This window comes from Podarcis erhardii (assembly GCF_964252035.2).
Source record: "Podarcis erhardii genome assembly, chromosome: 16".
Taxonomy (NCBI): Eukaryota; Metazoa; Chordata; class Lepidosauria; order Squamata; family Lacertidae; genus Podarcis; species Podarcis erhardii.
The window spans coordinates 34,039,198-34,053,894 of record NC_138514.1 but is presented as its reverse complement, the minus strand read 5'-3'; the positions used below and the strand labels follow the sequence as shown (position 1 = coordinate 34,053,894).

At 44.6% G+C, this 14,697-nt stretch overlaps 1 protein-coding gene across 4 annotated transcripts in view; it reads right to left on the bottom strand.

Annotated features, from left to right (window-relative positions):
• The window catches only part of BCAS3 (BCAS3 microtubule associated cell migration factor), a 460,752-nt gene that overhangs the window by 362,219 nt on the left and 83,836 nt on the right, over positions 1-14,697 (bottom strand). For all 4 annotated transcript variants that reach the window (XM_081844097.1, XM_081844099.1, XM_081844096.1 and 1 more), the window contains exon 13: positions 396-489. In XM_081844097.1, coding sequence (XP_081700223.1) covers positions 396-489 — 94 coding nt within the window. The remainder of the gene's footprint in view (positions 1-395; positions 490-14,697) is intronic.

Sequence of the window (14,697 nt, the reverse complement as noted above, 5' to 3'; positions counted from 1 at the left end):
CTAACAGGACCAGTGGTCAGGGATGATGGGAATTGTAGTCTCAAAACATCTGGAGGGCCAAGTTTGCCTATGCCTGATCTAGCTCAATGTTGTCCTCACTGACTGGCAGTGATTCTTCTGGGTTTTAGACAGGGGATATTCCCAGCCCTACCTGGAGGTTCCAGTAACTGAACCTGGGGCCTTCAGCATGCAAAGCAGGGACTCTACACCTGAGCTGCAACCCTCCTCAAGGATTATATGTCTGCAACCCCACACCATGCCCATGTCTGTGGCTACTGACAAATGGAAATAGCATCCGACTTCCTTGGACTGGGATTTCCAGCAAGACTACACCCTCACCCCCGTGTGTGTAGCAAGCAGAATATGATGAGACGAAGAGCAAACAAGTCACTTACCACTAGGGTTGAAAGACATGCAGCAGATGGGCTTCTCATGTGCTGGGAAGTGAGCCACAATGCCATCGCTGTCCGAGTCCTCGCTTACCAGCACCTGTGCAGTAACGGAAAGAACAGAAGAAGAGTGGCGTACCTGCATTTTATCCTCTTTACATTCACAGTCCAAGGGTTGTGGCAAAGTTGTGTGTGTGTGTGTGTGTGTGTGTGTGTGTGTGTGATGCATCTATTTGCATTTCTGATATATTTCAATACAGGCAAGGTATAAATAAAAATAATATGAAAAGCAAAGAATCTCTGAAATAATAATAAAGTAGAAATTTAGAAATAACAGAAAACAGAACACATTCCCATCCTCTCCTTCCATGGTTCCTTATATCTCCTCCTTTTCTTGTGTTTTCTTGGTTCAGCCCGTCTATCGCAACTCCTTATTTTAACTCTAGTTATTTCTTACACTGCTGAGAATCTTACCATCCTTCTAGGCTGATCGTCTGCTTATAATACTTTTTCATATACTCAATAAAAAATATCCAGTCCTCCTTATGTCTTTTATCATTTTGATTTCTTATTCTAATGGTCATCCCCCCTACCTCCACATATTCTAACAATTTGATATGCCATTCTTCTTTCGTTGGCACCTTATCTGTTTTCCATTTTTGCGCTAATAACACACGGGCGGCTGTTGCCACATATAGGAACGCATTTCTCTCTTTTGTTTGTAACTTCTGTTGTTATTAAACCCAACAAAAATGCTTCTGAATTTTTAGGAAATGATTTTTTAAACATTTTTTAAAGTTCATTATAAATCATTTCTCAATAGTTTTAAATTATGCTACACGACCACCACATGTGGTAAAAGGATCCCTCTGCCATCTTACATTTCCAACAGTTACCCTTTGTTGATTTTGACATTTTTGCTAGTTTGTTTGGCATAAAATACCACCTGTGCATCATCTTCATGAGTTTTCCGCTTAGTGTGTAGCATGCCATAAACATTAAATTTAATTTCCACGGTTGTTCCCATAATGCAAAATCAATGTTTTGTCCCATGTCTCTGGCCCAACTTATCGATAATTTCACCATTTTGTCCTTTTTGTCCCACTCAAGTAATAAATTATACATTTTAGATAATAATTTAATCCTGGAGCCTAATAACTCTCTTTCAAGCTGTGAGTTTTGTTCCGCAAATCCACATTTTTTAACTAACTTAAATGATGCATTCAGCTGATGGTAACTTAACAGATCTGCCACCTGATCCTTTATCTTTCCATACTCTTTCAATTTATATTCCTCCCCGGTGACTGTTAGCAAGTCTCTATAATGTACTCCGATTTGTCTGTGTATAAATTTTTTCCTTGCAAGGGCTTCTGTTGGTGACAACCATATAGGTGTTTTCCTTTCTAATAAGTTTTTGTATTTCTCCCATACCCTATACAGGTTTTTTTTCCTAATTATGTGGTTTGAGAAACTCTTATATATCTTGCTCTTCCTGTACCATCAGACAAAGTTACCTGTTTTTATACTGTCATGCTTAGAAGAAACTATACACAGAAAGTAAAGACAGGAAAAAATGGCACGTTCTCCACCAGGTGCAGGGAACTTGAAGCCCTGTAAACATTACTGGGTTACAAGTCCAATCTTCTTTGGCTACTGGCCATCCTGGCTAGCTAGGGCTAATGGGAGATGGAGTCTAGCAACAATTAGCAGGCTGCAGGCTTTGACCTTTCTAGCAAAGCCATTTCCGACCTGACTGGGAGGAGAGGGGGTTGCGGGCAGAACCCTCCTCCCACTCATGCGGGGGCAGGACCTTGCCCCCGCGTGAAGAGGGAATCCCTGGGCGTACCTTCCACCCCACCCGCCAATCGGCGGGCCGGGGAGGTGTGGCCTAGCCCATTTAAGGCCAGGCACGCCCGGGGACCGCCCTCTTTCACCTTTCCCGGCCGAGCGGTTTCCCCATCCCACCCACCCTTTAGGTTTAGGTAGCTATGGCCTTGCTATGGACTTCGGTTGGTCGCCGCAAGGGGCCTGGTAGGAATTTTTCCAATTTGGCACACTTCAAGCCTTTTGGTTTTTTCGCCTACCTCGTAGCAAACGTCACAACTTCCTCGGTATTGGCGGTTAGGCATTGGCAGGGGTCAATTGTTATGCAAATGAATGGGGGGGAAGGAAGCGCCATCACCTTCCCCAATGGAAAGGGTAGTCCGGTAGAGGACTCCGTGGGGCGTTGCCTTGTCTGAAGCCTAGGGAGATCAGGGCCCCCGGCACGCCCCCGAGCGGTGACACCCGTGGGATCCTAGTTGGCGTACTTCAACAGGACTCCCACGGCTTGTGGACAACCCTTCCTGGTTTCCATGCCGGGTAGTCGATAGGAGCCAATGCCTAAGGCCAATACCTTCCAATTCTGTAATCAATAAAGTTGTGGCCTTTTTATGCCCATTAACCTTACATAATGTGTCCAGTGTCTTCATTTCTCTTGGGGGAGGGGACTTGCCACGCAAAGGAATCGCTTCCAACCAACCCAGACATCTTCCAATGGAAGCTGAACCATGGCACCAGTTTCCTCCACCCTTTCTCCGTACCATGTAGTTATGAAACCAATAACACTGGAGAGAAGTGGAGGAAACACACAACAGGGCCACATTGTGTGTTCACATGGCTCCACATTACAGGGAGAGGAGCTAGGAGTCAATATGGTGTTGCTGCTGCTGGATAGTGACAGCCCTGCATTGCCTGTTCCTGCTCAAGGATAGCATCTCCAAGCCCACCCAACCCTTGGCACCACTGTGCTCATCCATTTCCCTCTTCCAAATGCTTCTACAATGCTACAAACGTGAACATGCAACATCCTCTGCCTGTGCCAACCATCTAAGGAAGAATAGGTAGCACAGAAACATTTCCCAAGGCAAATGTTTCAGAATAAAACTGGTAGCTCATCCATGGCCATTTGGTGGATAAACTCAACCAGAGATGACATACCTTGTTACTGCTGTGTACTGCAATGCAGCCAGGTAAGAGCCACCTGTGGTGCAAAGCAAGGCAAGGTGGGCAAGCCTCAGGCAATACACAATACACAAGAAAAGTTCAGGCTGGATGCAAAGTCCAGGTTGTGTCCTGGGAAACAGAGCTCTGAAGTTGCTCCAAAAAGGAGAAAGCTAAACCTGAGGCCTCCTGTAGGAGTAAGAGCAGGGGCAGCCTGATTGTTAGCCCCACCTGTGCTGCAAGATGCTATTCTGCTTAAAGAAGCCCAGCCCTCTCTGCTGATCTCCTGCTGTGACACAGCAGAGGAGCCTTGGGTCTTACTGGTACTTCTGCAGTGGAGCCTCCGAGTCAGAGGCAGACAGTGTCACATTCTCAATCTGGGATTGGTGCTGGCCCTGCAGGTTCATCTGACAGTAGAACACCTGGGACTGGCCCTGCACGCCCTTGGCTCTTCTGCTTCAGAGTCCTCGCCCTCATCCCCTGACAATGAGGAATCAAACCCCTGGGTCGTGATTCTATCGTGACTTCTGAGCGCAGAATGGCGTTTTCTTTTGGGATGCTGCACAAAAGGAGGAAGGTAAGTAATAAGGATGGCCCAAGCCATTTGCTCCCTGGTGCGAAGGACAAGATGGCATCCTCTCCCTGCTTCCCTGCACAGGGACCAGTGAGACTGGCAGCTGAATTTTACTTCCAACACTGGTGACATGCCGCTGCAGCTGGGGCAGCAGACTAGCTTAGGGAGCTTAGGGCAGACTGTGTGGCTCCGTCCACCAACAGAAATGGCTGGAGGAAATGGCTGCCCCTCAGCAACTGCCACCTGAGGCCACTGTCTTATTTTGCCTAATAGTAGGGCCAGCCTAGGTAGACAGACAGACAGACAGACAGACAGATGTTTCAAGGTATAGCAGCAACTTGATCACAACAAACCAAGAGGGGCCAGTTTAGAGCTTGGCATCCTTACCACCCCTACTCCACCCCTTTTCAGTTTTCTCCTGAAGGATGCATCCCCCCCCCCCTCTGAAAACCCATTACCCCTTCTCTATGAAAAATGGCATTTAATTAATATTATTTAGTAGAACATCCCTGTTATGCTCTGGACATGAAGGAAACCTATTTGAGAGTGCATCAAGAGAGAAAACACCAGGACACCAGGGGTTGGACTAGATGACCCTTTGGGTCCCTTCCAATTCTAAGGTTCTATGACACCTTCAGGCTTCCATGAACTGTTGGCATAACTGTATCTTTTTGTTTGATTCCAACATTAACAGACAGGACAATATTTGGGGCCTGGATTGAATTAGAGAGGAGAATTCCTTTATTTAATAGACAGCAGCGGGGGCTTTTTAAAGGAAAAAAAATACATATTCTGTCATCGGTGGCACAGATTTGCTGGGATGAGTTTAGTCATAAGCAGATGGGATGAGTTCCCTCCTATGTTTTCACAGGAGAGATATTAGACACCTTAGCTTTGAAGTCCAGACAAGTCCAGACTTTTCATCAGATTTTTGCAACTGTCCATAATGGTCATTCACAGACTTGCTTGAGAAGAGGAAAAGCCATTAAACAGGATCATCAAACCCAAAAAAGGAGACGCAGTGGGCATGATGATATCAGAGAAACATTCAATGAAGCTAAAGGCTCAAAGATTCAGGAAAGATGAAAGAAAGTACACCTTCATGTAGCACACAGTTCAGCTCTGGAACATGCTCTTGCAGGAGGCAGTGACTCCCACCAACTCAGAGGGCTTTCAAAGATGATTGGAGAAGTTCATGGGGGGAATAAGGCTATGGATGGCTTCTAGCCATGATGGCTGAGCTCTCCCTCCATAATCAGTATTGCTTCTGAATACCAGCTGCTAGAAACCAGAGGAGTGGAGAGTTGCTCTCCTGCTCAAATCCTGCTTGCAGGTTTCCCACAGGCATCTGGTTGGCCACTGGACTAGACGGGCCATTGGCTATTGGTTAACATGGCCAAGCCATGTTCAAATTCAAAGTTACTGTGCAGCAGTAGATAATCCATATCGAGGTTGCTGGCCTGATTAGACCCAACGCACTTGGACAAGACAGTCCTCAAACAGAGACCTTCAAATGTTCTTCGTATCGCATGGACACACAATCCAAGGGACCTTTGGCCCTCCAGATATTGCTGAAGTACCACTCCCATCAGCCCTAGGAAGCATGGACAATGGCTAGGGGTGATGGGAGTTGTAGTTTGGCAACATCTAGATGACCATGGATTCTCCACAAATGTTCTAGGCCTAACTGTACATTACTTGAACAAATACATTTCTAAGAACAAGGTGGCTTCTAGAAACTCCAAGAAAGGCCCATAACCATTTCAGGTTCTGTACATTTCCCTCAAGCTCAGATACCAGGCTGTAAAACAACACACACACTCCAAATCCAGAACTCTCTCTCTTAACAAGCTAGCCTTGTAGATGTAAGAAAAGGCAAGTAAATAAGATGATCCTCTGTGGTACAGAGAAGCCGCACTTGGGCTTCTGGAGAGATCAAGCCCTTAACATCCTTCCTTCCCCCACGGCAGCACCACCTTCTTCCGACCCCAAAGCCTTGGCCTGTCGCCGCCATCCCTGAAAGCGCATTAGAAAAACTCTTTCAGATGCAAGGTTCATAAATCTGACCATTATCCTGCATAACGCACAGGAACGCAATATTTCCTCAGTTATATCTCCTCCGATCAAGAAAGGAGAAGCAAGTAGGCACTCAAGAAATCAACATTAAGTCTCCCTTCTGTCAAGACCCCAAAAATCACCACTTGTCTTGTCAGCTGCTCGACCTCACTTCCCCAAAGAGAGCTGACGATTTTCAAAAGGGAACAGATTCGACCTCAAGGGCTTAAGTGAATACACTCGGCTCCATCAACTGACTGGATTAAAGTTCAACAGAGAGACTGACATTGCTAGACAGTGGAGGACACAGGTGGAACGTCCCTTTAAAACAGGAGGACAAATGATTATAAAAGACTAATGTGACCTTCAGGTGTCCTGAGAAAAACCCCAAAGAACTGAACTTGCTTGCAGTAAAGGAGACAGATTTAGAATTGTGGTACAGACACACACATTGCAAGGCATCCTGGTTTTATTCTGTGTGATTTTTGGCCTGCATTGTGCCACAATTAATTAACCTCACATTTTTCTACCTCTTGGCCATTCCCATGTATGTATTTATTTAAGAATTTCTGTGCCACCTTTCAAAACATGAGAGAGTTTTCTCAAGGGGTCTTACATTAAATATATATGAATAGGTAATTAAAATACCAAGAGGTAAAAGATCAGCAAAAATCACCTTGGATCTGCAAACCAATATATACAATCAAATATATAATAATAAAATGCAAATATATATGAGCAGTATTATTTTAATATCCTGACCACCTCTTCACACAAAGACAGATTGAAAAAGGAAAGTCCAAGGCTCACCTAAAAAAAAAAATGAAGGTGTCAAACATGCCTTTTGAGGGAGGGTGTTCCCAGGGACATGAAGCCAACACTAAAAAGGCCCTATTCTTTAGGCAGGGTCATCTGGCTCAGCTCCTAACTCTGAACAAGATGTTTCTAGGGTGGTGGTGCTGCCCATGGGCTGTTTACTGGCCTGTTCTATATCCTCCACCCCCCCCCGATTGCCTATTGAATGGCAACAACGGACTGGGATTTTCTGATAGACTAGGCCCTAGGTCACATGACTGAGATGAAAATGGTTTGGAATAGGTGGAAGTCTGTCTTTGCTCCATCTGCCATGCCCCTGCAACACCCCTTTTGGGAGACCTGCACTGGGGTATCTCAAGCTTATCCGGGGTCAGGGACTGGTGTAACCCTGGCTCAGGTTATGAAAAAACAAGACCCGCCAGATCCAAACTCTCTCACCCCGGGTTTGGATTGTGCTGCCAGTGGGTGTACCACCCTCCCAATGGCCTCCAGACACCCGGCTCCACTTCAACAGCCTCAGTAGATTCTGCAATCCTGAAGTCTACCCACGTTTGTTTGCGGCACGGAACATATTTAATTGGGCATTGCAGTGAAGTAGATGCCTTTCTCCTTCATTTCTGACCTGCCTGAGTGCATTGGATTGCAATGCCTCATTTGATCTGTGTTTGATCTTTTCTTACTGCATGCTGGAGCGTTGTGTGTCTCTTCCCCCCCCCCCACGTAAATAAAGAGCAAAAAAGCAGACTAAACAATTTAGGAACCTAACCCAGGGATTCAAATATCGCATGAACCCTTGTAACCACAGCAGCATCTTCAACCGTATTCATCCATCCAGACGAGTCGGCGTTTGAAATTTCCTACTGCTGAGTTGTGGCCCTTACAGGATTGCTATGTTTCGAGTTCCCCTTTACGTTGCTGGCATTGTGTTGCGCACATACTCCTGAAGAGGGAAATGTGTATGTGGATCAACTGAATGAAGCTGAAATAAAAGACAAGACAAAGAGCCGTTCCCCTAGCTTTAATGGTGCCCTTTAAACCAATCTTTAAAGACATCTCTAGCCTGGTAGCCAGAGGCGACAAGAAATTTCATGCAGGTGATTGAGAAGGCTAGGGGAGAAAGGGAGAGAGGACTCCTTAAAAGAAGGCCTGGACTGAAAAACTGCCTTCTGTACAGACCCTATTGGGTGCTGAGATTGGCAGAGTGGGCCCTCTTGCTGGTTCCTCCGCCCTCATAAGGCCAGGGCCTTCTCTGTGGCAGCCCCTAAACTGTGGAGCTCCCTCCTCATAGAGCTGCGTCTGGCACTTTCATTGTACAGCTTCCGGAGAAGGTCAAAGATGCACCACTTTACCCTGGATTTTTGACACTTGAGCTGTATATATATTTTAGGATCCATCTTATTTTTATGATTGCAAATTGTTTTTAATGTTGTGCTTTAATTTTGCAACCCATCCAGGGAACTTAGAATGAAGGATGGGCAATACATAGATAGATAAAAAGTAAGTATTTATCCTTCTGCTTTTTTTGCAGCACCAAATTGTGTGTTTTTTTAATTGCAAAGCCCTCATCTGTCCAATCCGACAGAGCCAATATAATGTCAGCTTCAAATTTTTTAAGATGTTCAGCAGCAATAATGGGTGGAGAAAAAAGAACTCTGAAAGAAAAACAATGAGCACCTCAAAACATTTATAGCTAAGGTCAAACATCAGTAGGGAGAAGGAGGAGGGGGAAGCTAAATGTGATAAATCTGCAACGTTAACAGCTGCTTCCCTTTTAATAGAATCCAGCGTAAACTCAGAGCAGCCTTTGGCTTGGCTCGAGCCATTAATCTGCGACAAAAATGTCTTCTTGAGAAAAAGCAGAGCCCCTTTAATAAAAGTTAAGGCAGACAGTATTGGGTTCAGAGGGAATCCTGTTGCTTTTTTATATATAAAGAGAATTATTCAATAATAAGTGCAGATAGAAAGCACACACAGAAAAAAAAACCCAGGGGAAGTCAACACTGAGGGTAGCAGACTGCGTTATCTGCAAAAAGAGAGTTTTGCTGTAAATAAACACTGGCGACAACATGGGCTAATGAAAGTCTACATGGTAGGTTTAAGTTTTATTTTTGGGAGGTCATTTATTTGTTAAGTTCTTGGCCTGGGGCCCATGGATGGCTTTTCTCATAGAGTCTTGATACTTGATAAGCATCTTTCATTGGCCATGGTTTTTTTCCTTTTTAAAAAATCAAATCCTTAAACTGAATGAAAATTAACTTTGCATGTTGCTGCTATTGGCCATGCCTCTCTTCCCTCACCAAATTTTATTGTCTTCTATTTTACAATACATTAATAAAGGGGTTTGCGGGGCAGTGCGGGGGGGGGCAGTTGCACAGAAAAGCGTATTCTTTTTTCAACAGCGTATTCTTTGCATACAGTTAGAAGCTCTGCTTTCATGCGAAAAGCAAAACTTGGGAGGATGCGAAATAAAGAGGAACCTTCAATGTTTGCTTCTCTGCTTATTAAATCTATATACCACCCTTTCTCCTCAAAGGGTGCCCAGGGCAGCTAGTAACATTAAATTTGATAGGGCCATACTCAAAACAATCATTAAAGTGATTATTTAAATCTGCAGTGCCCCGAATGTTCCTATCCCCTTCCAGGTGCCTGGACAAATAAATATGTATTTGGATTTTGCCTGGAGGGTAAGTTTATCAATGGCTATGAGCCATCATGGCGATGGTTTACCTCCACTGTTGGAGGCAATATGCCTATGGATGCCTGTTGTTGGGAAAGTCAGGGGGAGAGGGTTGCTGTTACACTCAGGTCCTGATTGTGGGCTTCCCATTGGGGCACCTGGCTGGCCACTGTGAGAACAGGATGCTGTGCTAAATGGACCACTGGCCTGATCCAACAGTACTCTTACTGCATTCTTAACATGGGCAGGGAAGGGGACTGGCAGAACTCCCCAACAGGAGGGAGTTTGCCCCCCAAAAGGACATCTGTGACTAGGCAACCATTGTCTAACACACTTCTGGAAGGGGGGGCTGGATTTTAAACCCTCCGTCATTTTAAAGCACCACGCAGGGCTCTGTGACTTCAAAGCACCCAAACACCGAACACATCACTGTGACATCAGGTGATTGACAGCTGGGCAGTCACAGAGGCCAGAATCTGATAAGGATCTAGTCTGTGAAGCCAAAAAGAGTATCCCAGCCTTAGTCTTTGCAGATTGACAGCAATGCAGATTGGTCTGTTTTAGCTATTGGCGTGTGTAGGGGGGTGAGTTTTGTCAGTATGCTAGTTGAAGTGTCTGCTGCTGGCTGAATTGTCTCCATTTTATGCCAAGTTGGATTTGATAGCTGGATTTTAAATCAATGAACTATTGCCGGTTCAGCTTTATTGTTTTATTATTGAATCGTTGGTATGCTATGCTCTTACATTTTATTCCGCTTGATGTGGCATGTCACCTGAAGGATTTTCTTTTTATTAGGCAGCTCAAAATTGGAAATAAATGCATACATAAAAAGAGCTCAAGGTTCAAACTAGGAATCTCAGTGCCCAATGACCTGGCCTAGTGAGTCACTTGTGTGGGCTCAGAATTGCTGCCACCTTCAAGCACACAGGAAGCTGCCTTATACCAAGTGCTACCTTACACCAAGCTTCTAGCCCTCATGGCGGCACAGAGATAGATTCTGAAAGATTGTGGGCAATGCCTTTTGAAACAAAAGCCACAGGGTTAACAGAGTAAGAATTCCAGTGTTGGTGTGTTGGTTATGGGGTCCTTCATAAGAAGCTAGAAAGCTGTCTTGTTCTGAATCAGACCATTGGCCTATCTAGATCAATACTGTCTACACAGACTGGCAGCAGCTCTGCAAGGTTTCAGGCAGGGGTCTTTCCCAGTCCTACCTAAGCACATCAGGGTTTGAACATGGGCCCTGTTGGAAGTTTGAGAACAACTCAGCTTGTACAAGAGGGGTTTGTGTGGAGTTAAGACAGATATGGAACCTCCCGATTCCCAGACTATCCCTGTACCTTTATCTCTATGCTGACTTCTCTATCTCTTTGTTATTTAGAAAGATACATCTAAGTTTGCATCCTGTTTATAACTTCCTGCTCCTCACACCTATCTCTCAGACCACAAGATAAAAAGTCATCTTTGAACTACCCTCCAAGAGAACAAAGGAGAAAGATGGCTGCATTGTTCTTCTCTAGACTAGTTAGACTAAAATGAGGAACTTTTTCTACCAGTCATGTATTTCCTACGATAAACTACTTCATTATGTTGGGTGTGTGTGTGTGTGTGTGTGTGTGTGTGTGAGAGAGAGAGAGAGAGAGAGAGAGAGAGATTCCAACAGGTAAAGTCTCCTCCTTAACCAAAATTCACAAGACAGGCACTCTTACTCTTCTAAAGTTATCCCAACAGGCCCTTTTGTATTCACTGAGATACAACCCTTCCGCATTGGACCCTGTGATTGGCAGGCAGTGATTCACACAATATGGTAAGCCAAAGGGTCTGTGCAAATTTGAAGACTCCCAGAGAGAAGCTTGCAGCTGCTTTGCCGCTCCTTGGTTTTTCTGCTCCCATGCTGTGCAGCGCATTGTCCAAGCCCAGGCTCGAGGTTAAACTCTTTCTCCTTGCTAACCACAAGCTGTAGCCGAGGTTTGCTCTTTGTGGAGCAGAAAAGCAATCCACGTGGTCCACATCAACCATAGATTGGCTCACCATGGCATGTGAACAAGGTTCATTACGAAGCTTCTGAACCAGCCACATGAATGCCAGGACCTTGGCCTTCTGGTCAACAGGACAGCATCGTCCAATCACTGCACATCGATTTCTGCACTCTGCTCTGCACTGAGTTACACCGCATTCCTCTGCCTTAAATTTCAGCCAGTGATGGGTGGCAGAGTGGATGGCTTGTAGAATACACCCTCCAGGCCTGGGTTCGAGTACCTAGCCTTAGCAAGTGTAGGTCTATGCATGCTTTGACTTACTGGATCAAGGCAGACTTCCCCAACTTGGTGCTCTCCAGAAATTTTTGACTATTAGCTCCCATCAGCCCTGAAGACTCTGTTGGCTGTGACTTATGGGAGTCGTAGTCCAAAACATCTGGAAAGCACTAAGTTGGGGGAGGCTGGGTTAGGGCAACTATTGCAATAAAAAAATATTGCTCCTTTTTCTTTCTGTTACCATGCATTCTCCATCAGATATACAAGACATTTAGCAGGTTTAAAGTGAGGTCCAAAACTGCAAGGCTTTTGAGAAAGGTCATTATTTCAGACCAACTCTGGGTGGTCCCACCCAATGAATTAATTAAGTCAAAAATCAAAAGGTCAAAAGAAAACATCAGTCCAGCCACTAAAAGTTTATGCGTTTAATTTCAATTAGGGGAAGGGGGGCAGAAAAAGAGGAAATCTGTATATCTTTGTTTTCACTCATTTCAACTAATTGATGGCTCCAAAGAAACGACCATTACATCTAACTGAAAAGTTTGCTAACACTTCATTAAAAGGAAGTTTAAACAAGCTCACAAACCTTGTTAATGTATTTGGGTTGACCACAAAGTTGTTTGGGCTTCTCGGTAATTATTTTTATTCAGCTTTCAAATATAAACACAACAGCCAAGTCCAATAATTCAACTATATATATATATATATATATATATATATATATATAACCTGATGCTACAGTTCTGTTTCAAAAACTACCACTGTTGGGGGCTGACTACGTAAACTGCTACCACAAGCAATTTTTCACAAAAAGGTGTCTGTGCTGAGAAATGTTCACTAAAATATTTTCCGTCCAACAGGTTCCACAGCCTGAAGAGCAAAAGCAAACCTTTATTCTCCCATATACTGTATGGTCTCTAAGTAAGCTTTTCAGGGTATACAAGTCACAAGAAGTGGGTTCAAATCTCAGATATGCAGGGTCATTTTCCAAGTAACCTAAATCTCTCTGAACTTGCTCTTCCAGAACTGTTGTGAGAACAAGAGGGGAAAGTCCACGACTGTGTGTACCACAGCGCACATTTAAAGCACATGACTTCCCCCAAATAATCATGGGAACTGCCGTTTGCTATGTGTGCTGGGAATTGAAGCTCTGTGGGCGAGTAAACTGCAGCTCCCAGGATTCTTTGGGGAAAGCTGTGTGCTGCAGAATGTATGGTGCACATGCAGCCACTCTCCTGGTAACCAGAGGTGAGAAGGAATTGCATGCAGATTCCCTCCAGTACTGGGGGCAGGAACCCTCTGAATGCCAGCTGATGAGAATCACAAGTGGACCACAGGCTGTTGCACTCAAGCCCTGCTGATGGGCTTTCCATTCTGGCTGGCCATTGTGAGAACAGGATACTAGACTAGATGGGCCTCTGGCCTGATCCAGCAGTCAGGCTCCTTTTAGGTTCTTATGGACTCTATTATATTGGCCCGTCATAAGCCGCTGGCCACACGGGAGACATGACAACAGGCTGGTGAGAGACCTGAGGGACTGAGAAAGCAAAAACTGCAGGCAGAATACCTTTTCCTTTTATGAAGATCATGCTGCAAAACACTGAGGCCCACCCTCACCACTGGAAAAGTTATACATTGTTAATTCCAACAGTGTTTCAAGATCCCCAGGCTCAAAAGAACAAGGGCTGGCATGTTATTCCTGGCTTGGAATAGTCCAAGTATAGAGCCTGTAGTTATTCTGTGATACTTCAGGGGGGCGTCAGACAAAAAAACCCAAAAACCCGGAACCCTCAACTTAGCAATAATGCCTTACTTATATTTCACCATGTACTTGAATAACTCAAGCGCTTTTCTTTTTACACCTATACACAACACTCACACACTACAAAACCCCCAAAGTTTTTCACCAAATCCATTAAGCAGGCTGGCTCACGATTGCTATAAAGATCAGAGGCCAAGTTCATTACAGACAAAAATCCTCTAAATCATATATAAGGCAACTTAAAAACCTAAGATAAATCATTTTATTACTAAAGCTATTGCTGGAGGAGTCTGGGAGCAGACACTGAACGTCAGAAATAATGACTGCATTAAAAAAGGCTTCATGAGAAATTTATGAAGTAGAATTTCTTTCTGCCTTCTCCGCTCCCCCACCCCACCCCTGGCCCATTCTCCTGGCACTGTAGGAAAAGCCAAGAAAATATTTTCCAGGAAAGCATAATAAACTCTGAATGGATCAACAACCTTATACTGAGATAATTGAACCTTATAAAAACTTAAAATGAAATATTTGGGGTTTCCCCCACCACCTTTTGGGTTTCGTGTTATTTTGCATTTAAGTAGGTCCTTGGAGGTCAAACGAAGAAAGTATTTCTTTGAACCGGTTTCTCAAGGAACAGGCTCCAAGCAACACGTTTGAAGCTGGAAAAACAATTGTTATTTTAGAAAAATTAGGGTGTGTGGGAAAGAGAAGGACTATCGGCATAGTGAGTCGAACACAATATGGTTTAAACTGAAGTGCAGGAGACCCAGATTTGTTCTGTGCACCAGTGTGGTTAAGTAGAGTAGCACTCCCCCAACATCATTCCTTTCCGTTGTTGCTTGATCACAATTGCCATCATCCTTGGCCATGAGGCTGGTGGAAGTTAGAGTCCCAACAGCATCTGGTGGGCACTAGGTTGGGGGAAAATGGGTTAGAGTATTGACCTAGACCAAGGAGACCCAAGTTGAAATTCTCACCCAGCCATGAAGCTGGTAACCTTGAGTCAGTCCCTACCTCTGCCTATTCACAGGATGGTTGAGAGAATAAAACTGAAGGTGGAAGCAGTAAACCATGTATTCCTCCTGAAACCTTTGTTGGGAGAGCAATGTCCTGGGCTCAAAATACAGAGGCAGAGCCTCTTGGAAGAAAGAGACCTTTACTTAGGCAAGTAAAGATACAGGCTTGGCGAC